The sequence below is a fragment of the Lynx canadensis genome, chromosome B1, assembly GCF_007474595.2.
Source record: "Lynx canadensis isolate LIC74 chromosome B1, mLynCan4.pri.v2, whole genome shotgun sequence".
Taxonomy (NCBI): Eukaryota; Metazoa; Chordata; class Mammalia; order Carnivora; family Felidae; genus Lynx; species Lynx canadensis.
In genome coordinates this window covers 33,436,855-33,463,018 of record NC_044306.2, presented here as the reverse complement: position 1 = coordinate 33,463,018, position 26,164 = coordinate 33,436,855, and the positions used below count along the sequence as shown (strand labels likewise).

Here is a 26,164-nt window from a genome sequence, read left to right as displayed (position 1 = left end):
GAACAATGCAAAGCATTTGAGTCATTACACTTACATTGAAGTCATAGTAGTGAACTACTAACTGAAAATTATAATCTGCCTTAAGGTGGCAAGCAAGAGAAGTTTATTTTGACAGGACTTTTGCTCTGAAAAACAGCAGTCTCCAGACCTGAAATACCTAAGGGTGTCTGCCTTGCCTGACTATGGGGGTGCTAGCATCCGTGAAAAGAGGTGGTAACTTCCATTTCACAAGTATGTTTGGAAAGAAAGTTTTTACCGTGCTGGGAGAAATAGGTTTGAAAATCTAAAGTACATTGAAAATATTGAAAGATAACATTACCTCCTATGTCATTCCTTTGACATGTATTCTCTTTGGACAGCTTTATAAAAAGCTAAATACTCATGTGGCCTTAGTTGGTATGGAAATCTGGAATGACAAGGATAAAATAAAGATAACCCCAAATGCAAGCTTCACCTTGGAAAACTTTTCTAAATGGAGGGGAAGTGTCCTCCCAAGAAGAAAACGTCATGATATCGCTCAGTTAATCACGTATGTAGAGTTTTTCCCTTTTGTGTGTTAAATGGTATTTAGCGTAGAAAGTTTCCAAAGCCTGGGCAAAGCAGGTGGTTTCTTGGGGTATAGGGTAAGAGGAAGTGGCTTACACAAAGGGGATAAAAGTTTAAAAAGTATTAGATCGAATCTTGTGTTGAATATGCCCTAACTTTTGTTATAAGTGTTTCTTTTTTTCTTTTTTAAAGAAAAGCTAACAATTTAAAAATGATTCATCAGAAGTCTGTTTTGATTGGGTATACAGAAAGGAAAGACGGGTTTAGATAATGGCAAGAGAAGTTTCAATTCAGTGTTTTAAAAGTCCTGACTAGCTTTAAGTATTAGTGAGGACAAACTTCTAGGATATAAAGAAAACTGTGTATCATATTCTAATCCCACACCTCTCTACCGTACTGCTGAAGTGACTAATCAAAAACAGGGGCAAGGAGGAGAAATAAATCTAGTGACTATAAATTAACACAAAACTGCTGAGCATATGCCTCAAAAGAAATCGAGAAATTTCTTTTGAGGCATATGAATATGCCTGGAATAGTTTGCAGCTGGAATCAGATAGAAGGAAACAGCAATGAATAATTGAAAATTATTCAAGAGTTACTTCCTAAGAAAACAGTAGGTGTCATAGCACATAAGAGGACTAGGTCCTGTCAGAATTAATTAATATTCTGAATTGGTTATTTACTACACATGACACATCAACCCACAACTCCCTGACTTAAAATAAGTCTTCTTGACTTATGTTTCTGGTTCCCTGCCTGGTAGGGCTGGAGCACAGGGGCTGGTTGGTCATCTCTGTCTATATAACTTTCAAGTGGCTAACTTGGACTGCCTCCAGCATGGCAGCCTCAGGGGTCTGGGCATCTTACAAGGTGATTAGTTTTCACCCAGAAGAAGCATTGTAAGAGGACCAAGAGAAAGCCTCAAGTCTTTTCATGAGCAAACCTCAGAAATTACAGCATCACTTCTGGTATATTCTGTTGGTCAAGAGCAAGTCGTAGATCTACCCATATTCAAGGGAAGGTACTACACAGGATAGGGATACTGCAAGCCTAGCTCTCTGGGGGTTATATCTGAAGAATAGCTGCCATAGTTCCTTAATTTTGAAAGGTGAGTTCCTTAAATTTTCAAGGGTTCACCGCAGGGTGAGCTCATTTTGTTTGGAGAAAGTTAGTATTTTTTTTCAAGGACTCACAGCTCATAGGTAGTAAGGTAATTCAACTCTTACCAGACTGCCTCCAGGGCCATGCTCAAATTATAGTAAATTCCCATACTTTGAACCAATAGGGTAGAGAGATAAAAATCACAGACAAGATGACAAATGCATAGATAAAAAATGACAAGCCAACAGGAAGAGTAGATTTCCTGTCTAGACTGGAATAAACAGGACAAAAGTACTAAAAAGATATGGTGGAAAGAAATAATTGCACTTTCATTAAAAAATTTACCTAATCGGGGCGCCTGGGCGGCTCAGTCGGTTAAGCCTCCCACTTCGGCTCAGGTCATGATCTCACGGCTCATGGGTTCAACCCCCGCATCGGTCTCTGTGCTGACCGCTCAGAGCCTGGAGCCTGTTTCAGATTCTGTGTCCTCCCCCTCTCTCTGCCCCACCCCTGCTTGTGCTCTGTCTCTCTCTGTCTTTCAAAAATGAATAAACATTAAAAAAATTTTTTTTAAAAAAGAAAAAAAAATACCTAATGAATTAACAAAAGGTTGTGTCTATACCTAGGCATAACAAGGTAAGAATTTTGTGGTACAGCTATAATCTATCCACTAAAAAGAGTAAATAGCTAACTCTGTAACGGGGGAAGATTTATTTATTATAAATGAGCTGGTAGTGAGAATTGAACCCACACAAATGCAGACTTAAGTATAAGTAATTTTTCTTAATATGAAAGTTATTGTCAGATTGGTTTCCATACAACACCCAGTGAAGTATAAGTAACTTTATAACATAATTTTTAAAGAGGATATAAATACTGCAAATCTTTAAAATATCAGGTATAATGCAAAATATCATTTCAAAACAATAGATATCTGAAAATTGTCCAAAGGAAGTATAAAGTGGGACGAAGTTCTCTAATTTTCCTTATTCTGCATGGCAAAATCAGTACTCTCCATTCTTGATTATGATAAGTGGGAAAATATAGGTTCAACTTTTTATGTAAATGCATCTACTAAGGGCATTTTTTAAGTAATGCATTCTTTGAAAATTACTAGAGGCAACCCAGGGTCAGGATCTTGATCAGATCACAGAATAATAACAAAGGCAGCACATGGAATCATTGCAAATGGAAAGAAAAAAAAGTGAAGAAGACTAAAAAAAGAAATTAACATTACTAGAACCAAACCAATAGTCTATGCAAATAAATGTAAGTGGCTCAAATTCCTTTTAAGAAATATTTCAATAACATAAACGCTTCATAACGCAAATACATTCAGAATGGGCCCAAATTCCAAATCCCACTATAGCTTAAAACAGTGCTAAAAGTGAACTAAAGTAAATGATATAAAAATATATGAGAGAAAATATAAATTAAAACAAAGCATATGTGAAAATATTAATATTCAAATTACATATATATATATATATATATATATATGGACAAAAACATTCCTGTTTATTTACTTCCTGGCAAGAGATGAATTCCACAACAAAAAATATAAAATAATGAATGAGAGATATAAAATATTAAAAATGATTATATCCGGTGATTATATCCAGGTGCTTATATTTAGTTGATATGGCAACCATTGCACATTAAAAAAAATGCCTAATGCAAATTCAAACACTAAAGGAAATATTTAAGAGTTATTATTTACAATGTGAGTTTCTCTGTTAACGATTTAGAGTCCTGGATGAGTTGTTTATAGAAAATATCATTTAGAATCATAAGTTGTTATATCAATTATTTTCTTTCTTTCAGAGCAACAGAACTTTCTGGAACAACCGTGGGCCTTGCCTTCATGTCTACAATGTGCTCTCCTTATCATTCTGTTGGCATTGTTCAGGTTTGTTTGAAGATAAATAGTTGTTTCTGCAGTTCAAGTCTGTCAAATGCTCTTTTTTTCTGAATCATGTAGGGTTTTTTTGTTGCTATGGCAAATAACATGGATTGAACTTCAAATGTTGAAACAGTCTTGCATATCAAATATAAACACATCATTGCCATAACGTATTATCTTTTTTATTTATTGCTGGATTCAACCCACTAACATATCTTGAGGATTTCTATATTCTGTTTAATCCTGAGGGATACTAGTCTGTAGTTGTCTTTTCCTGTTATGTGTTTTTCATGTTGTGTTATTAGAACAAATATCGGGTAAATCTGGCCACATAAAATGATGTGTGCCCAACGTTTCAATTTTATGGAATGTTTTAGTAAAATTGGTATTATTCCTTCCTAAAATGTTTGGTACAATTCATCAGTAAAACTATATGGGTCTGGCATTTCTTTATGTTTTTAACTATGAATACAATTTCTTCCATAGATAACAGAACTGTTCAGGTTATTTATCTTTTCTCAGATGATATTAGCAACTTATGTCTTTTTCTTATGATCTTACTAAGGACTTATTAATTTTATTGATTTCAGAGAAGGAGCTTTTGCTTTATCGACGTTCTCTACGGTTTTCTTGCCTTCAGTTTCATCGATTTCTGCTCTTGATTATTGAATTTCTTTTGCTTTCTCTCCATTAATTTGCTATTCTTTTCTATTACTTAAGGAACATTTTTAGATTATTCATTTGAGGCTTCTCTCTTTTTCAGATATAAACATTTACTGCATAAATTCCCTACCATGCACTGCTTGACTGCATCTGTGATATTTGGATATGTGTGTTTTTATTTTCATTCAGTTAAAAATATTTTCTAATTTCTTTTTGGATCTCCTTTTTGGCTAATGTATTGTTTAGAAGTATACTATAATGATTTCTATTATGATTTTCTTTTAGTTTCATTATATTATGATCTGAGTATTCATTTGCTAGGGCTTCCATAACAAAATGCCCCAGACTGTATGGCTCAAACAACAGAAATGTATTTTTTCAGAGTTCTGGAGGCTAAAAATCCAATATCCAGGTATTGGTAAGTTTGGTTTCTCCTGAGGTCTCCTCCCGCTTTGGTTTGCAGATGGCTACCTTCTTACTGTGCCCTCACATGACCTTTCCTCTTTGCACACATCCCTTCCTCTTCAGTCATGTTGGATTAGGGCCCCATCCTAACTTATATTCTCATTTAACCTTAGAGGCCCTATCTCCAAATACGGTCATGTTGGGGGTTAAGATTTCGATATACGAATTGGAGTGTGGGGGGGGGGTGGGCACAATTCAGTTCCTAATAATCTGGAACATACCTCGTAGAATGTTAATATTTTAAAATTTTTTGAGGTTTGTTCTTGGTCAGTACTGCATATGAACTTGAAAAAGATTACCTTCTGCTGTTATTGAATGGAGCATTCTATAACTGGCAACCATGTCAAGTTAACTTACAGTGTTCAGTTCTTTTGAATAGTTTATAGAGAGTGGTTAAGTATCCAAGTATAATTGTAGATTTGTCTATTTCTTCTTTCAATTCTACAAATTTTCACTTCATGTATTCTGAAGCTCTATGGTTAAGCAAATACACAAAAACAGTTGTCATGTCTTTTTGGAGAATTAATCCATTATTGTTTCATGTTCCTCTTTTTTCCTGACATATTCCTGTTCTGAAGTCTACTTTGTCTGGTATCATTAGAGTTACTCCAACATTTTGTGGCTAAAGTTTGCTTGATGCAACTTTTTCCTTACTTTTACTTTTAGCATATATTTTTCTCTACATTTAAAAGTTTCTGGCATAGAGGTGAGTTTTACTTTTTATCTAACCTGACCATCTGTCTTTTTTTTTAATTTTATTTTTTATTTTTTAAAATTTACATCCACTATCAACAATAGCCAAAGTATGGAAAGAGCCCAAATGTCCATCGATGCATGAATGGATAAAGAAAATGTGGTGTGTATATATATATATATATATATATATATATATATAAATATATATGTACATATTTATATATATATACACACATATATAATGTAATACAATATATATTAATGTATTAATGTATTAATGTAATACATTATATAATATAATGTATAATAGTAATACAATGGAGTATTACTCTGCAATCTCTGTCTTTTATTTCCTATATTTAAATCACTTATGTGTAATATAATTATTGATATTGAACTAAAAGCTTCAATTTTTTTTCTAGATGTTTTCTATTCCATCTAGTCTATTTTTTATGCCTTCTTTAGGATTGTGGATTTTTAAAAAATAATTTCCTTTATCTCCATTATTAGCTTTTCACTGTTACCTTTGTTTGTTTATTTTTAATGGTTGCCCTGGTTTATTATATACCTCTGTTTGTTTTACGTTGAAATAATACTGAGCTGCATCACTTGTAATATAAGAATGTTATAAGAGTACACCTCTAATTACTCCCTTCCAGTTTTGTGCTATTTTTATCATTTGTTTAACTTTACATACATTATAAATACACAATATATTGTTACTAATTTTTCTTAGACAGTCATCTTTCAGCACAGTTTAAAGTAAGAAAAAAATTGAGGCACCTATGTGACTCAGTTGGTTAAGAACCCAACTCTTGATTCAGGCTCAAGTCATGTCCTTATGGTTTGTAAGTTGAACCCTGTGTTGGGCTCTGTGTTGACAGCATGGAGCCTGCTTGGGATTCTCTCTTTCCCTCTCTTTCTGGCCCCTCTCTGACCTCTCTCTCTCAAAATAAATAAATAAACATTTAAACTTAATAAAAGAAAATAAAAAGAGTATTATGTTTATCTTAGCTTTATCTACACTCACCTTTATTTCATTCTCAACCCTCTCCATTTCTTTGCAGAGTTTCTATCTGGTATGATATTTTTTATTTCTTCCCAAAGATTCTTTGAAAATATTTCCTGTAACACAGGTGTGGTGTGGATGAATTTTTTGGTTGCTTTCAGATGACTTTATCTCTCTTTCTTTTTTGTATACATTTTCATTGAGTTTGTAATTCTGGCTTAGTAATGTTTTTTCTTTCAGTACTTCTAATAATTTCACTTCACTCTCTGCTGGATTACAGAGTTCCTGATGAGAAGTCTGCTGTAAACTTTATCTTTGTTGCTCTGAAATGTATCTTTTTGTTTTCTACTTCAAGATTTTCCCTTTCTTTTTAATTTTCTTTAGTTCGATCATAATTATGGTATAACTAAGTGGACTTTGGGAGAAATGGGTAATATATCACATTTAGTGTTCCTTGAACTTCTTGGGCCTGGGGCTGTATCTGTGATTAATTATGGAAAATTCTGGGCCGTTACTTCATCAAATATTTCTTCTATTTTATTCTCCTCCTTTTTTCTTCCAGGGATACAAATTCCTATATCTATGACCATTCTATATTGCCCCTCAAAAGTTATATGCTCTGCTTTTCTATTTGTTTTCTTTTTTATCCTTTTTGCACTGTGTGTTTTCATTTGGGTAATTTTTGTTGAACTGTTAGGTCAAGTGATTATTTTCTCAGCTATTCCAAATCTATTGTTAAGCCTGTTGAAGATATCGTTCGTCTCAGTTACTGTCTTTTTCATTTCTAGCATTTCCATTTGATTCTTTCTTATGGTGTCCAGGTCTGTTGAAATTTGTCATCCAGACTTGTGTGCTATTCATCTTTTCCACTGGAGCTTTTACCATATTAATCGTAGTTATTCTAAAGTATCATCTGATAGTTCTAACCTCTGTGTCAGATATGAGTCTGGATATGTTCATTGGCAAGGTAGGCCTTTTTCCTTATTTTTTTCTTTTTTGTTTTTTTTTGGATGCCTTATTATTTTTTGTTGAAAGTCAGGCATCCTGTGAAAGGCATTATCTGAGGGGTGTGTGTGTGTGTGTGTGTGCGTGTGTATTTTTTCCTTGCCTGGAAATCATCACTTCTTTCCTTCCTCTAGGCCTCTTGAGTAAGGTTTGAATCAATCTAGCAGGAGTTGAGTTGGATTGGGGATTTTGTTGTTGTTGCTATGACTAGCCTCAGTGCATCACAGGCTTTAAATTCCTCTCACATTATTTTATGTTTAGGGTGAAGGCTGGTTTTCCAGAGGGTTTTTTTCTCGGTGTGTGCTTCATACTCATTTTTAGGTCTTTACTGGATCCCCCAGAGAGTTTCTTTGTGCTGCAGACTCTCTCCCTTTGGTAGGTGGTTGTTACTTGTTACTGGATGATCGTTAGAATTTTGGTGGGCAGAGGGCATTTTCTTTCGCTTTATTAAACCTCAGTCTTTGGTAAGTCCTGTGTCCTATAGTGTCAGGGGTAGGTCCTTTTAGTGCTCCTGTTCCACTGCCAGAGGTAGCGACCTCTAATGGACATAGCCCAATATGTATTCCTGCCCTTCCTTCTCCTTCCTTCCAGGGGTAGAAGCTTTCCACGTGTTTTATTTTCCTTCCTGTTCCTTTTCTATAGTTGTATTGAGACTTTACCAGTGCCCTGGGTGGCAGGATTTGTTGCTCTTTCTCTCAGAAGCTTAAGCCCTTGGTTTAGGGCTAGAATTAGAATGAGGCGAGTGACACGCTCATTTCACCCTGGACCTTGTCATGTTTGTGCCGTAGCAGAGAGAGGAGAATGATCTTCGAGTGATTTCATGCCTTTTCATGCTCCTGTTCCCCTCCCCCAGGCCCACACTATGAGGGAGGCTTTCTCAGAGCTTTCACGTGATGAGGTCTGTGTGGAGAAAAACCCACGAGTAGGTGAGAATTCCCCTATGTCTGAAGCTCCCACGTTTGGTGTATTTTCTTGCTGTACCACACACACTCTAACTATATGGGTTTTAAGATTATTTTATACGAGTTATTGCCGGAACCTGGTCTGTTCCAGGTAAACATTCATGTCCTGACTTTCCCTGTAGCTGCCAGCCTACCTTTCCTTAGGTTGCCTTGTGGCCTCAGCTCTGGATGAGTTCTAGAAAATTGTGAATTGATGGTCCAGTGTTTTTATTGATTGTAAGTTTGGAAGTGATGCTCTCCCCAGACTTCTACAATGTGGTGGTAAGGAACAGAGGTGGGGGGGGGGTTCTCCTTTGCCTTTGTCTCGTTTTGGTCTTAGGCAGGTCCTGGGTGTCAGAAGCAAAGCTTTCTTAGGGATTCTTTCCATCCTTCCCACAGCAGCAAAATTCTGCTTTCTATTTTTTGCAGATCTTTTGAGGAAGAGTTTTCTGACCATCCCTCAGTAGGAGAAAATCTCGATGAATATTACTATAGGATCCTGGGCTCAAGATGTTTGTCTTTTTGTTTCAGGAGTAGAGGGTGTGTGTGTGTGTGTGTGTGTGTGTGTGTGTGTGTGTGTTTAAACCCATCCCTTAACCATGTTGGGTCTTCCGTTCTACCCTAGGTTGTCAGAGATTACTATTTCTTTCCCCAGTGGCTTTAGGTTTCTATTCCTTAAAGGAGAAGGTTCTAGATATGGCTTCAGGCTCTTTTCTTGCAGCAGTTGCTACTTTACTCCTTCTGGACTACTCCACCAAGACAAGTTCTTTCTGTTCTACTACCTGGCTCCCAAAGTGTGCCCTGAGCTCCTAGAGGAGGTCCTTGGAGAAGAGTCTCTAAGTGTATGCAAAGCACCCTTGTTTCTGAGGTCCCGCGGATTCTATACCCCGGCACTGGCCTGTCCCAGGCCTTTAACAATTCACTTAAGAAGTTAAGTGAATTAACTTCCCCACTTGTAGGATCCCTGGCATCTCCTCCTCTACACTTTGCTGGAGACAAGCCAGTTCCGTCTGTCCTTGGGAGGGCCTATTTTTAGTTTTCAGGTTCTGTGGATGTTCTGCAACCACAACTGACTGATAGAGTCAAGGAAAATTATCATTATCTGGCTAGCCCTTGTTGTTAGTACAAGAATAATGCTTTTTCCAGCTTTGTACATCCTAGGTGGAAGTGGAATATATATAATATATATATATATATATGTGTGTGTGTGTGTGTGTGTGTGTGTGTATAATATATCTTATAAGTCTGGGTTTGTGACAAGCTTTGTAAGATGAACAGAGGAGATAAAATATGTACTTTCTAACCTGAAAGAGTTTACCATAAAGTCAGAAGTGGAATCGGACTACTTAAAGCAATACTTAAAATATATGATAATAGAATTGAAAACTGCAGTAGGAATCCAGAGGAGAGAATTACTGATGAAGATTCACGTGGTCAGGAAAAGTTGCTTGAAAATAAACTTCAAAGGGTGGAGAGGGGGAAGAGAGAATAGAGGTCATTCCAAAGGAAAGAAACATTTCAGTTAAGAGAATAATGAATTAAAGGAAGACACCATGCATTTAAAGGGACCTCAAATAAGGCAATCTGCAAAGTCTAAACACATTTACATTTTTTTCCAATTTTTTTTTTTGGTTTGTTTTTGTCCCCGTTTGAGTAACTCCATCTTACTAAAATAGCAAACTTTACTGGTTCTTCTTGACAGGACGATACAATATCGTGAATTGTAAATATGAGCTTCCCATCTTACACAGGTGTTCCTTATTTGCCAGCCTTGTACCGTGCCTTCTGGATCTCTTTATTTCGTTCTTTGACATGAAGTAGATAAGGAAATCAGGCGTCTGTGCGTGGGTGTCATTGGCAGATTCCTGTCTCCCCTGTGGGAAATTAACAACCTTCAGTGATTCTCTAGTGTTGTGTTATTGTTCTTGAAAAACCTGGAGCCCCCAGTCCAACACTTCTAATCAGAAATCATCTGGTAATGAAGTTGCCTATGGGCTGGACTTCATGCCATGGGGCAAGTCTAGAACTGACTGAGGTCTAGCTTGGCAGTAACAGAACTGAGAGAGATACCAACGGTACTAAAGTCCTAGGTTAACAAACACTTTTGGATCCCTATTAGCTAAACACATCCAAGACCTCCAGTCAATTAGAAGGCATTGAAAAACAAGCCAAGGGGAAGGAGGTAGATCAGTTTTAAGCAATTCTGATTCCTTATCATTTTTGAAGACCTTTTGCCACTGTCTCTCATGGCAGGAAACCACAAAATGTTTCTCATTAAAAATATTCCCCATTTACAAGAATAAAGAGAAAGCAGTGTGCCCTGTAATGGGCATTCAGTACCAAAGTTGTGTGTGTGTGTGTGTGTGTGTGTGTGTGTGTGTGTGTATGAGAGAGAGAGAGAGAGAGAGAGAGAGAAACAGACAAACAGAAATAGAGACAGACAGAGGCAGGAGGGGAGAGGAAAAGGTGGGGAGAGAAAGAGAGATGGTGATTAGTGAAAAATCTGAAGCTGGAACCATTCAATCTACCCCACTTAGTGGAACTATTTAATTATACCCTGAGTGATAATTTATTTTAAAAACCAGAGGATCTGTTTTCCCTGTTCTTGCCCTTAGGACCACAGTGAAAACGTGCTTAGAGTAGCAGGAACGATGGCCCATGAAATGGGCCATAACTTTGGAATGTTTCATGACTCCTATGTTTGCAAGTGCCCTTCTACAATATGTGTGATGGACAGAGCACTAAGGTGAGGCTTTCTTGGAAAGATGCGTTCATATCCCTGTTTTTGGTTCACTCTGGACTGTGCTGTTCTTTTATGTCATCTTTGGCAACACATCCAAGCCTTTAAATATCATATAGCATAATCATGAATGAATACACCAAACCGCCTTCCCCCTCATCTATGCGCATTTTTTTTTTCATTAACTAAAGACATCATTTAAACATATTGTGTCTTTGCTGTTGGGGTGACTTGACATTTTTAACTTCAGATTATCTACACCAGATCTGGTTTCGGAAAATAATTGGTATTTATCACATTTTCAATAAATTCAGATTGGGTAGTGGTAGGGAGAAAGTTCTGGGAGAAAAATCTAATTAAAGAAGAACGTTCTCGAGGAGCCTGCGTGGCTCATCGGTTGAGCGTCCGACTTCGGCTCAGGTCATGATCTGACGGTTTGTGAGTTTGAGCCCCGCATCGGGCTCTGTGCTGACAGCTCCGAACCTGGAGCCTGAATTCAGATTCTGTGTCTTCCCCTCTCTCTGTTCCTCCCCTGCACACACTCTCTCTCAAAAATAAATAAAGATTAAAAAAAATTAAAAAAAAAAAAGAAGAAGAACGTTCTCCCAGAAGGATAAAGAGATTATACATTCCTGCCTTGCCTAAGTAAACTTACTGTGGAATTTTATCCTTAAAAATCCCATAGTCCCTTTCATATATATATTTCCTCTCTTGTATTTCCCTTTCCCAGCTCACTCAACCTAGGGTTCCACAAAATTGTATTATGGCAGCATGCCAGCTACATATCTTATGTTATCTCTCTCAGATACTACTGCATTTTTAAACCTCATCTTTATTTGTGAAAAGAAGAAATTCTATCAAAAGTAATTCATCCGGGGTGTGCGTGTGGCTTAGTTGGTTAAGTGTGCAACTCTTGATTTAGGCTCAAGTCAAAATCTCGCGGTTTGTGGGTTCGAGCCCCGCGTCAGGCTCTGTGCTGACAGCTCAGAGCCTGGAGCCTGCTTCAGATTCTGTGTCTCCCCCTCTCTCTGCCTCTCCCCCGCTCGTGCTCTGTCTCTCTCAATCTCAAAAATAAACATTAAAAAAAAAAAAGTTGGAGGTGTTTGTGTCCATCCGGAAGGGCTAATTTAGGCACAGAAATGAGCTCATGATTTAGCCATTGGGCACTGGATTGGATTTCATCTTTTAGGGCAGGTTTGGGGTGTATCATCCCCAATGTGTGACATTGCTCCCTTCATGCTCAGCATGACTGTGTTTCATTCTCTTCTTCCTTGCCTTCACAGCTTCTATATTCCTACAGACTTCAGTTCCTGCAGCCGTGTCAGCTATGATAAGTTCTTTGAAGATAAATTATCAAATTGCGTCCTCAATGTTCCATTGCCTACAGATATCATATCCACCCCAATCTGTGGGAACCAGTTGGTAGAAATGGGAGAAGACTGTGACTGTGGGACTCCCGAGGTACCACCAAGTACTCTCTGTGGTTTTTTAAAATAATGTTTGTTTATTTATTTATTTATTTTGAGAGAAAGAGCGTGAGCAGGGGAGGGGGAGAAAGAGAGGGATAGAGAGAATCCCAAGCAGGCTCTGTCTGCCCTGTCAGTGAGGAGCCCGAAATGGGGCTCGATCTCACAGTTCGTGAGACCTGAGCCAAAGTCAAGAGTCAGACACTTATCTGACTGAGCCACCCAGGCGCCCCCAACCAAGTACTTTCTAAAATGATCGAATGAGTTTTTCAGTTGCTAAGAAGATAAACCATAAACCTGTATTACGCAGGCTCACTCTGAAATTGTGTGTTTCTATAATTTTGCATATGTTCAGGCCGGCTTTTCTAACAATGAATGATGCATTGCTTAAAAGAGTTCCTACTTTCCATCTTGGGGTCCCTTCCCCATTTCTTTTTCTTTTTCTTTTTTTTTAAGAACAATCAACAATTGAGTTTTGTACTCTCTTCCGTCCCATCTGGCAGACATACTTAATGGCTCCTATGTGCCTACGACCTCTTGAGAGGTTACTTGAGGCACAGCACTGTGATAGTGCTCAGAGTGCAAATAGCTTGGCCAAGGTCACAGAGCTGGTGAAGGGAGGAGCCGAGACATGGACCCAGGTGTTTGTGTCAGCAATCCCAGAACCACCCTGCCCTGGGATTGAGTTCTTCCCTTTGGGACTGAAGAGTTTTTATCGTTAGGAGTCCTGGCTTGATCCCACCGTATTGATTTGGCAGCCAGGGTTCTGAATGGGACCTTTGCCCCCATTTTGTGAAAACTTGACATGAGTAGCACGTCAAGCCCTCGAGGGGTCAGCTTTTCAGTAACTTCAAAATATGACCATAAATTTATTCATTCTGTGAGAAAGCAGAATCTTTTCCAAGATGATGTGTATATTTGAAATAAGGGTAGGGGCTCCTGGGTGGCTCAGGAGGCTAAGCGTCCGACTTCGGCTCAGGTCACGATCTCGCAGTTCGTGGGTTTGAGCCCCGCGTCGGGCTCTGTGCTGACTGCTCAGAGCCTGGAGCCTGCTTCACATTCTGTGTCTCCCTCTCTCTCTGACCCTCCCCTGTTCATGCTCTATCTCTCTCTGTCTCAAAAATAAATAAACGTTAAAAAAAAGAAAAAGAAAGAAGGGTGAGAGTTTTAACCCTAACAAGTTGTAACTCTAAATATATCTTAGGGATACTAAGCAGCTATAAGAGGAACTTTCTGAGGTAGGAATTTCCCCAAAACCTCATGCAGGTACCTGATTTCCTAGAAGCAAGGTGGGGAGAGCAAGACAAAGTCTATTGTTTAACACAGAGTTGGATTAAGAGTCAAACTTGGATAAAGAACTACACTTTTAGCTTTTTAGTGTCTGCCCTGGAGATTAAATTTACTGCTGGGTAGGTTCATGACTTCAACTAATTATGTTTTTAATTATTTAGATAAATTTTATTTTATTATTTTTTTAAATGTTTTATTTATTTTTGAGACAGAGAGAGACAGAGCATGAGCAGGGGAGGGGCAGAGAGAGAGGGAGACACAGAATCTGAAGCAGGCTCCAGGCTCCGAGCCATCAGCACAGAGCCCGATGCGGGGATCGAACCCACAAACTGTGAGATCATGACCTGAGCCAAAGTTGGACGCTTAACCAGCTGAACCACCCAGGCGCCCCGATAAATTTTATTTTAAAAGACTGTTCCTTTTCCTTTTGTTTTCACTCATATTCTACTAAAAATAGATCACTTGCAGCACTATAATGGGAGGCTGAGCAAACTAGAAGAGATATTCAAATTAAAGAAAGAAGGTGTCAGTAGCATTCAGTTCATAACAAATCACCAGTGGCTCCAAAATCTGTTTTTTTTTTTTTAATGTTAAACTTTGTTCTTTTATTTTCATGAAAATTATATTCAGACTTACCAAAGTAGGGTTTATGTGATGAACAAATAATATTTTGAATTAATATGAAACTAGGGGCGCCTGGGTGGCTCAGTCGGTTAAGCGTCCGACTTCAGCCCGGGTCATGATCTCGCGGTGAGTTCGAGCCCCGCATCGGGCTCTGTGCTGACCGCTTAGAGCCTGGAGCCTCCTTCGGATTCTGTGTCTCCCTCTCTTTCTGCCCCTCCCCTACTCATGCTCTGTGTCTCTCTGTCTCAGAAATAATTAAACATTAATTTTTTTTTTTAAATATGAAATGAGAGCAAAATTTGAGGCCCAAACCAGCATTTGTATTTATTTCCGGTATTTCTTAGGAATGTACCAACATTTGCTGTGATGCTAAAACTTGTAAAATCAAAGCAAGTTTTCAATGTGCATCAGGAGAATGCTGTGAAAAGTGCCAGGTAAGATTATTACTTTAGTCTCTTTTAATAATTAAATACTGTGTATTTTTCTATATTAAAAATCTCCGAGATTACTTTGAATAAAATAGCAGAGTGCTAGTTTTCTGTCTATAAAGTAATGCTGCTTACCATTTAAATTTTTTTTTTTAACGTTTTATTTATTTTTGAGACAGAGAGAGACAAGCATGAACGGGGGAGGGGCAGAAAGAGAGGGAGACACAGAATCGGAAGCAGGCTCCAGGCTCTGAGCCATCAGCCCAGAGCCCGACGTGGGGCTAGAACTCACGGACCGTGAGATCGTGACCTGAGCTGAAGTCGGCCGCTTAACCGACTGAGCCACCCAGGCGCCCCTGCTGCTTACCATTTATATATGAGTGCTTTACAAATACAGGCTATTCGATTCTCCGACAACCGTTTCAATTAGATATTATCATCTCATTTTGCTTTTGAGGGAATAGAGGTTCAGAATAGAGAACGTGTAAGATAATAGGGCCACTGAATTGGCAAACTCCAAACTATCAGTTCCAAAGCCAAAGCTGGGGACTCCTACCTGCCACTGCTTCTGATGAAGGGCCTTCTTGCACCAAACCTCATAATTGGTTGCATATTTCTTTTGGTGGAAAAGCTTTTATTTTAAATCTTGTGGAGTCTCCCCTATCTTGACACTTAGAAGTCACTTCAGGGTGAAATTCTTGAAAACAGATATAAAGGATTCTGTGTCCTTTTCTCTGTGGGGCTCATTGACTTTCCTTTCAGGTTCAAGTTTAGAATTTTACATTCCATTGTTGCATAGGATTCTCTATTATGATTATTTGTTTATGTGTCTCTTTCCTGAGTTAGACTGACTCCAAAGGGCAGGGGGCTGATTCATCCTCGCCTAGCACAGAGTTTCATGCATTTTAAATGCTCAAAAACTGTTCTTAGAAGGAATGTGTAGAGTTATAACATACCAGATTGTGGGTAGTATTTGGGAGAGATTGGTTTCTTTTAATATCAGAGGGAGAAGAAAGAAAGAAAAGAGACCAAAAGGAAGAAAACTTGAGAACATAAGTAGCTTTCAACAAGCGTTGAATAAGGGCTATTTGTTAGAGATTGTGGGAAATTAAAAAAAAAAAAAGTAGTCTTTGACTTCAATGAACATGCTGTTTCTTTAGGGTAGTGACATACATACCCGAAACATATGAAAATACCGTGCATGATTAAATGCCCAGGTAGACGTTATAAAGATACATGCCCTTTGTGTAGCTTTTCACTTAATTTTCATAATGGCTCTGTAAAGGCAGTATTAGAAAGGGAATTGGGTTTTCAGAGTGATGAAGTCCATTTTCAGCACCTAGCCCCTGGCAGAACCAAGATTCAAACCCATATCTTCCAAATCCAAATTTAAAGTTCTTCCCACCCTGTGTAGAAAGGAAGGACTGCGTTGTGCACTGAAGAAGACAGAGGGGGCTTCATGGAAAATGAGGCTGTCGCTAGTCTTAAAGTAATGTGTAGATTTTAGATAGCAGACAGAAAGAAAAAAAATCCCCAAAAGAGGAGACTGAGGGAAAGAATAAAGATAGAACAGGAGGTATAAGTGTGGCTCAGGGGACAGCTGGTAAGAAAGCGAGTCTGGCTGGAGCAGTGGGGGTTGAATTTGGAGGGTCTTGTATGCTCTTATTAAATTTTGGATTCCATTCTGTCATCACTGTAAAGATTTTGAAAGTTTTCTGATGATAGGGGAGCATGCCTGCTCACCTCACCTAGGGAAAAAGATGCCTCCAGTGTCCTCACAGCCTTCCTCAGATTTGCATAAATGGCAGAATTGGTTTGACTAAGATTTCTCTGAGGAAGTAAGACCAAGGTTTGCAATAATAGATGGCGATGCAGTTAACACATCAAATGTGCATCCGGTTATTTCTTCTCCACAATAAGTCATTTCATAGGAAGAAGTGAGTTGAAAAGAAATATTTGAGCATACAATGAAAGGAATTAAGGATTAGGAAACACGACGCCTGGGAAAGTCTCAGAGCATGCTGATCTGGTGCTTGTAAAAACTTATTTTCTTTAATCCAGAAGGTTCACTTCACCAACACATCTCTGAAGTTGCACATTTAAATCTTGAAAATCTTGACAAAGATGCATTCGGTAAAGGAAAAGATAAATCCCTTCTTGGCGTTTAAGATGAGGCTTGGTTTTCTTCTGTATTTTTCTCATTGATATTTCTATAGTGCTTGCATTATAAATTCGGAAATATTGATTACTTAAGGACTCCGGCCATTGGGCACAGTCAATAGAAGTGATACGATAGACGTCTTTAGTTTATACAATGCAAATGTAAGCATCATTCTATCTTACCGAAAGGCAACTCCTTTCCCCCCAAAAAAAGGCCAAAAGGAAAAGATTATGCGCATCAATTTGAGATATTAGGTTAAGTCAGGTGGGGGAAAAAAAACAACAACACAACTTCTCTTCACTTTTATTTCCCTGCAGCTTAAAAAGCCTGGTGCAGTGTGCAGACCAGCAAAAGATGAGTGTGACCTGTCAGAAATGTGTGATGGCAAATCTGGTATTTGCCCTGATGATAGATACCGAATCAACGGCTTCCCTTGTCAAAATGGGAAGGGCTACTGTTTGATGGGGATGTGCCCCACTCTTCAGGAGCAGTGCACCGAGCTGTGGGGACCAGGTAGGAGGGCAGACCCCCGTGTTGCGGGCATTCCTGCCTCTCTCTCTCTGCGCACGCAAGGAAAAATCGTATTATAACGGGCAACAGTGTTTAATCATGGCCAAAGTAGTCTTCTGTCCCAGTCTTCTTTCTTAGAAATGGTGCATCCGCTCAGAATCCGGGATAAGTGCATTTTTAAGACATATGGTCAATTTGGGGACTGCTAGATTCAGCAAACAAAAATAAGGATGGCCCAGTTAAATTTTAATTTCAGATTAACAATGTTTTTTAGTATCAGTATGTCTCATGAAATATTTGAAGTAGACTTATACTAAGAAAACTTGGTTTATCTGAAATTCAAATTTAATGAGTAAAGCAGGAAAGAATATCCAATGGGAAAAAGACAGTCTCTTCAACAAATGTTGGGAGAACTGGACAGCAACATGCAAAAGAATGAAACTGGACCACTTTCTTACACCATACACAAAAGTAAATTCAAAATGAATTAAAAATCTAAATGTGAGACTTGAAACCATAAAAATCCTAGAGGAGAACAAAGGAAGCAACCTCTTTGACATTGGCTGTAGCAGCTTCTTTCTAGATATGTCTCTGGAGGCAAGAGAAACAAAAGCAAAAATAAACTATTGGGACTTCATCAAAATAAAACGTTTCTGCCCAGAGAAGGAAACAGTCAACAAAACTAAAAGGCAACCACTGGAATGGGAGAAGATATTTGTAAATGACGTATCTGGTAATGGGTTAGTATCCCAAATACATAAAGAACTTACAAAACTCAACACCGAAAAAATGAATAATTCAATTAAAACATGGGTAGAAGACATGAATAGACTTTTTTCCAAAGAAGACATCCAGATGACAACAGAGACATGAAAAGATGCTCAACATCACTCATCACCGGGGAAATACAAATCAAAGTTTATAATAAGATATCACCTCACACCTGTCAGGATGGCTAAAATCAACAACACAAGAAGCAACAGGTGCTGGAAAGGATACGGAGAGACGGGAACACTCTTGCCTTATTGGTGGGAATGCAAACTGGTATAGCCACTCTGGAAACCAGTATGGAGGTTCCTTAGAGAGTTAAAAATCAAATTACCCTATGATCCAGCAATTGCGCTACTAGGTATTTACCCAACGAATACAAAAAGACGAATTCAAGGGGATCGTGTACCCTGATGTTTATAGCAGCATTATCTACAAGAGCCAAGATATGGAAGCTGTCCAAATGTCTCTCAAGTAATGAATGGATAAGATGTGGTGTGTGTGTATATATATGTGTGTGCATACACAGATGTGTATACATACGCATATATATACACACACACACATATATGTGATATATATACATATAAGTATATGCATATATACTTATAGATGTGGTATATATATATACACACACATATATATGTGGTATATACATATAAGATGTGGTATATATATGGTGTATATATATATATGGTGTATATATATGATATATATGTATATATATATGGTGTGTGTGTGGAGGGTATGTGTATATATATATATATATGGCCCAGTTTATATATATATATATATATATATATATATATATATACACCCCCCCATACACACAATAGAATTTTACTCAGCCATCAAAAAGAATGCGGTCTTGGCATTTGCAACGACATGAGTGGAGCTACAGAGTATAATGCTAAGTGAAATAAGTCAGAGAACGACAAATACCATATGATTTCACTCCTGTGGAATTCATGTGTTCTTTGCACAGGGACCATGTGAATCTCTGTATCGTTCCAATATTAGTATATGTGCTGCTCCAGCAAGCACACTCACATGTGCAATTTAAGAAACAAAACAAACAAAGAGGGAAAAAAAAGAGGGAGGTGAACCAAGAAACAGACTCATAGCTGAAGAGAGCAAACTGATGGTTCCCAGAGGGGGTTGGGGGGCATGAGTAATAGAGGTGATAGAGATTAAGGAGGGCACTTGTGATGAGCACTGGGTGACGTATGAAAGCGTTGATTCACTATATTCTACACCTGAAACTAACATTGCAACTATGTTAACTAGCTCGAATTTAAATAAAAACTTAACAGAAAAACAAATTTCACTGGGTCTCCTGTGCTTTATCTGGAAACCCTGATCAAGATCCTTCTCAGATGAGTACACCCCTGGAAGTCTGTGGAGGTGGGGGGAGCGGTGTGCCGGGAGATGGGCAGAGTACAAGGAAAGGGGAAGAAAAGAAGGGCTGTGGGAATGCAGAGGAGCAATCTGGGAAAGCCAAATCTCTTAGATGTCCGTTTTGTCCGTCATACTGGAATTTTAGAAGACATATTCTCTGATTACGCCATAAAAATAAAAGCATAACTTAATCTCCAAAACTATAAACTGAAACTTCCATTGTGCTCAACAGATTGATCAGAAAGGCAATTTTAAAAATATCAGTTCTCCGGACTTTCTGCATAGGATGTCCATTGTGCATGTGTATTTAATTTTCATACCCTCCTCTGCAACACTTCCAGATTCTTACCTAAGTGGCTGAAGGAATTTTTTAAACAGGGGAAATACGTCTTCCTGAAAATACTTGACGAGGGCTACCACATGCCAGGAACTTTTCATAATCCCCGAAAATATACATAAAACAAGAGAAAGGAAAGCAACATCGATCGCTGATTTACAACACACCCGGTAAAAGAGAAAAAGAAAAAGAAAGAAAGAAGCCTGAGAAATACATGGACTAGAACTTAGAAAAAAATTCCTGAATAAAACCCTTTGGATCAGGCAAGGGTGGGCTGAGACACAGTTTGAGGAGAACGCTGGATACCCCTGGTGCCTCAGGAAGTGCGCTGACCCCAGGATTCTGGCCTCAGCAAACCTCCCGATCACAGGTCAGGCGGACACGAATGCGAAATTACAGGTGGAAACAAGGATGGGTTTGCGGGTTAAAGAAACATGGCTTCCTTGGCTGACGTCAGTATATAGCAGAAACCTGGGGAAAGAAAAACTTGAGCACAGAGGTGAAGCTCTGAGCTTCCCCTTTAGTATCTGGTGACAAAACCCTGCAGGAAATGCTTTTACATGGTCCTTTTGCCCGACCCTTCACTATCTGCCTCACCTGCGAATCTGTAAACTTCCCAGCACCTAGACACTATGTATTTTGTTCACAACTGTGTTCCCAGGGGGTCCTAACACATTGCCTGACTTTAGTAAATGTTCAAAATTATTGAATCAATGTGGAACATATTTATCTGATATTAGAATAGGAGAGATCTTTTAAATCATACATTCAAAGGCAGCCCTTATAAAAGACCAGAGAAGCAGATGTGCCTCAATGAAATTCCAAATTTTGCCGTTCATAAGGGCTCACAAATTTATTTCAAATTAATTTTCGAAGATTGAAAAGTCTATCGCATATATATAGAAGGAGGTCTCGAGATCACTATTCAATATCAAATCATTTCTGTAAGTCAGTTGCCGTTCCAAATATTAGAAATGTGGCCCAGGCATTAATAGGCAATTTGTCATAAAGAAGTACAAACATCTAAAGAACATTAAAATCATCTTAACTCACTAGCGAGAAGTAGAAGTACTGACACATTAATGAGTCAGGAGACATAAATATAGTAAGAAACAGGAGCGAAAAGTTGATTCCTTCCACGTTTGTCAAATTGGCAAAGCTTTTCTGCAGTTAATGCTCAGTTTCAGTGAAGCTGTGACAAAACACCCAGTTTTATAGTCTGGTAAGAACATGAGTTAGCACAGTCTTTCCAGGAAGAATTGGAAAAATGTATGTAGAATCTAAAAAGAAAATGCACTCCTTTCCCCGGGAATCGTATTCAGGAATATTTGTTTACAAAGGATTTTCAGCCAGCACTTTTTAAAAAAATTATAATGAGTAATTGGGAAACATCTCAAAGTCCAAGAGTGAGCATGAGTGAAAATAAATTATATAATATTTATGCAATGCAATTTTTATAGCTATGATTCTGCAGAATATGTAGTCATTGGGGAAAGGACAAGTGTATTGTTAATTGGGAAGCAGCGTGGTACCGGGAGTATGAATGATACCTTCCACAACATTAGCACCAAGACCTCTGAAGCTTGGGATTAGGAATCTGCTTTTCCTTATTATCCAGGCCTAGTTATTCACTTTTCTCAGTGTAGATATTTTATTTTATTAAATAACAAGGAGCCTGTAAATATTACTGAGACCAAACAACTAAGAAAATACGGTAATAAAACTCATTTTATCATCTTGGACATTGTTCAGGAAGGGCATGGACAGTGAGTTGAGTTACAGATAAACCCAGAGGTTAAGGCACTTGGCCAAGGTCACACAGCTGCGATTTAGCTCCTGAACCCTGAACCACTGTATTCTGTTGCTCATCTGATGGGGCTCTAAGAAAGATTACATGAGAAATGAAATACGTGATGCTTATTGTTGTGCGTGCACAAAGCAGTTTGGCTAAACGTTGTAAGAAATGGTATTTCTCCTGGCAAGTATTACCAGGAGAGCATTCCAATGGCTGCCTGTGGGTTGTTAATGTTCTGATTGTGGCTCTCCAATTAAGTCTTTACATTTAGATGGAGTTTTCTTAATCTTAAGCATGTCAGCCATATTTCCAAATGTGTAGCTATCCATTGTTCAAAAAATAAATATTTAAAACGTCATTTTAAATTCTAACCAGCTTTCTTAGTAACAAATTATTGCAGCCTGTATTTCTGACAAGGGTCAATGGGATTATGCCCTAACAGTGCTTCTCATGCTATGTATTTCATTAATTTGATGTTTCATGAACCCTCTGTGGCATCGAACGCCTTATCTCTTTTCTTTTCTAATATGTCCCTGCTGACCATGCCTGGTTCCAGGGACCAGCGTTGCAGATAAATCGTGTTACAGCAGGAATGAAGGTGGGTCGAGGTATGGGTACTGTCGCAAAGTGGATGACACACGCATTCCCTGCAAAACAAAGTAAGTGGCCTTGTTGTTTGAACCTTCCTGCTCCACAGACTAGGGGACTCACTCTCTTCCAGACACACATTCTGATTCATTCCAGTTAAACAGAAGTGAATTTGGACATCGCCCATTTGATAAGCATCCGTTAGGTGACTATTATGTGCTAGGGTTTCAGGCTACCGACTGAGTTGACAAATAAGAAATGATCTCTTGTTTCCAGTCGCTCACGGCCGGTGTTTCAGATGACATCGAGTACAGTCGTTGTTAAATAGAGTGAATGTTTGGATGAAACGCAGCAGTGAATGGGCCTGGCTGGAAATCTATATGTGGATTTAACAATATTCCTTAGGTGCTTTTCCACCTAGGTCTTTCATTATGATTCAAGGAGTAGAGACATTTATCTACGCAGAAGAATAACCAATATAATGCTTATATAGTTTTATTTAAACTTGCCATGGTAAAGCATAAGAGACTCTTAAAAACTGAGAACAAGCTGAGGGTTGATGGGGAGAGGGAGGGAAGGGAGGGTGGGTGATGGGTATTGAGGAGGGCACCTTTTGGGATGAGCCCTGGGTGTTGTATGGAAACCAATCTGACAATAAATTTCAGATATGGAAAAAAAAAACTTGCCATGGTATTACAGAAAGAAAAAAAATACAGTAAGAAAAGATTGACAGTTCATCTGGAGAATTTGTTTTACTTTTTGTATTGATATTCTGGTGGGGAAAATTCTAGCATATCACAAGCAATGGGCTTGAAATTTCTCTTGATGTTTATTTATTTATTTGGAAAGAAAGAGCAAGAGAGTGAGTGGGGGAGGGGCAGAAAAAGAGGGAGAGAGAGATTTACAAGCAGGCTCCGTGCTATCAGTGCAGACCCAACGTGAGGCTCAAACTCACAAGCTGTGAGATCATGACCTCAGCCGCGATCAAGAGTCAGACATTTAATTGGCTAAACCACCCAGGTGCCCCAGGACTTCAGATTTTTGTATAAGATCTTTTTTTAATTCCACAGTTTTAAGACGACTTTTAAAATTCAAATTATCACAGATTAAACTTAGTACCTGCTCCAGATTTTACACAAAGTACTGCATAGCAAGAGACTGAAGATGGTTAACATTTCTCAACGCTTTTCTATTAAACAATAATTGTTCTAGATGATAAGTATTACCAAACTATATTTTGGACATAGTATCATCTCTTGGGGGTCTGGGTGGTCTCTCCTTTATAAGAAATCGGGACAGATTTAAAAGGGAAGACAATTATGTAAAAAGAAATGTGTATGTGTTTTGGGGGGACCAACGTGTGGTTTGTGAGGTAGCGAGTGCGAAAGAGAGCAGAGTAGCTCCGTTTCCCTATGAGCGTGTGCGCACGCTATTGTCCTGTATAACCGTTTGTATGAGCACTGGGTCATTTCCGCAACTAGCGGCACAAACGTGTCATTCTTTCCACGGGCTGACCTCCTAGTCACTTCTGAGTAGTCATTGGCTGTAGTGGAGACTACGCCTGGAATTCTCTGTGCTCTAGAGCCTTCTGTATAAAGTGACTCCAGAAAAACACCTTCTCCGTTTTGGAGAGAATGTATGCCTTTCTCCACTCCGCAGTCACATTTCCTCACAGCTACCAGAAGCATCAGAAGAATCTGATTCTGTCACTCTCAGAATAGTTTTTCCGAGCCCTCCTCTGAATTCTGCATGAAGCAATTGACTCCAATTTTATTTGCATCGACTTTACTCACCTTGGCAGTAAGTGGATGGCTTTACTGAGTGCTGAGCTGTTTCATCTTTATTTGCAGGGAGATAGTTCTTCCAGTAACCACACATGATGCCTTGCGTGCCACCCAAGACTCAGCCTTAGATAGACACAGTTACAGTGGGGAGAAATCCTCAGTGCAATTCATGAAAATAAGAAGTAACCTTAGGGCACCTGGGTGGCTCAATCGGTTAAGCGTCCGACTCTTGGTTTCCGCTCAGGTCATGATCTCTCGATTCGTGGGTTCGAGCCCCGCATCAGGCTCCGTGCTGGTAGCACGGAGCCTGTTTGGGATTCTCTCTTTCTCTCTGCCCCTCCCCCATTTACACTGTCTCTGTCTCTCTCCAAATAAATTAAGTAAAAAAAAAAAGTACCTTAGCTGAAACAAAATAGAAACGGACTCCCTGTGTGCCCTTCATGATGTTACAAGTCCATTCTCCTTTATCTTGAAAATGACCTTCACTCCCAAGTGTTTCTTTTGGTCTGTCATGGCTTCTCCAGCTCCAGCCACTGCATTCCAATAAGCCAAAATGAGGAAAAATGAGGAATAAGACATATTCTTTCACGTAAGGCCACCTGCAAGAATTTGCACGCAAGATTCTGCTTTCTTGCAGTTGGCCGGAACTTAGTTAGGCACTTGGCCAAAAATTAGCTGCCCGAGAACCTGGGAAATCAGGATTTTGTTGTGTTTTGTTTTTTTGTTTTTGAGTAGCAGTGTTTCTTGTTACTATTCACTAGTTCTATTACCGAAGAACAAGGGGAACTTTGATATAAAGGAGAACTAGGAATCTCTGCTCTAGGGAGAAATGCCATTAATTAAATACCGATAGGGAGCTGTGTTACATTTGTGGAAAACTGCAATTTGGATCCTGGTATTTTAACTGCAGCAAATTTTGGCTTTTCCTCAGTGATGCCCTGTGTGGGAAGTTGTTCTGCCAAGGTGGGTCAGATAATTTGCCCTGGAGAGGACATATAGTAACTTTCCTGACCTGTAAAATGTTTGATCCTGACGACAGCAGTCCAGAAATAGGCATGGTAGCTAATGGAACTAAGTGTGGACACAGGAAGGTAAGTTGAAAGTGTAGCTTTTAATCAAAATGTTCTTTGGTCTTGTTTTTTTGTCTTGATGTTTGCTACTCAAGGCCTCCTTCTGTTCCACGGAGGACAGTTTTCAAAGCAATACTTACGCCATTCTTTTATGCATGCCTACATCACCCCGTCAATATTATTTAACAAGCAACTATTATGTGCTTAGTACTAGGTTATTAAACCTAGGTAAATTTTATTGCCCCCAAATCAGTAGGGTCTCAATAAATTATAAGCCATTCTGATAGTAATAAAGAGAATAATAAAAATACTACTCATTTTTAGATAAATGATAATTGTTTGAATATTCCAGATGACATGATATTAACATGTTTTCCATAATGTTTTTGTTTGGAATGGGTGCCTTGTATCATGTGCAATGCTTAGCTCAGTGCTAAATATTTGTCTCAGGAGTGGACTGAAGGTGTAGATAAACAGAAAGACCCATGAGGAATGAAGTCAAATAAGGAAATATTCTCTAGAGAACTTTCTAAATATTTAAAATAAATATTATCTAGATCCCATATTCTTATTTGCAAAAGAATGTTGTTATTTCCCTAATAAAAAGGTCAGTTCGGGGGCACCTGGGTAGCTGAGTAGGTTAAGCATTCGACTTTGGCCCAGGTCATGATCTCACAGCTTGTGGGTTCGATCCCCACATTGGGTTCTGCACTGATAGCTTGGAGCCTGGAGCCTGCTTGGGATTCTGGGTCTCCCTGTCTCTCTGTCCCTCCCCCGCTTGTGCTCTCTCTCTCTCTCTCAAAATAAAAAAAATAATAATAATTTTAAAAAATTTTTAAAAAGGTAAGTTTGATAACAATAGTAGTGGCTAATAAT

General features: G+C 38.7%; 1 protein-coding gene and 1 non-coding gene across 12 annotated transcripts in view; one reads left to right on the top strand and one right to left on the bottom strand.

The window, feature by feature from the left end:
• Positions 1-26,164, top strand: part of ADAM28 (ADAM metallopeptidase domain 28) — a 74,111-nt gene that overhangs the window by 27,225 nt on the left and 20,722 nt on the right. For all 11 annotated transcript variants that reach the window (XM_030312366.1, XM_030312370.1, XM_030312368.1 and 8 more), the window contains 8 exons: positions 360-529; positions 3,472-3,556; positions 10,945-11,075; positions 12,353-12,530; positions 14,794-14,883; positions 17,356-17,551; positions 22,403-22,505; positions 25,150-25,309. In XM_030312366.1, the coding sequence (XP_030168226.1) occupies positions 360-529; positions 3,472-3,556; positions 10,945-11,075; positions 12,353-12,530; positions 14,794-14,883; positions 17,356-17,551; positions 22,403-22,505; positions 25,150-25,309 (1,113 nt within the window). The remainder of the gene's footprint in view (positions 1-359; positions 530-3,471; positions 3,557-10,944; positions 11,076-12,352; positions 12,531-14,793; positions 14,884-17,355; positions 17,552-22,402; positions 22,506-25,149; positions 25,310-26,164) is intronic.
• LOC115513207 lies at positions 19,256-19,360 on the bottom strand. Its single transcript, XR_003968616.1, has one exon. It is a non-coding gene; the product is annotated as a U6 spliceosomal RNA (small nuclear RNA).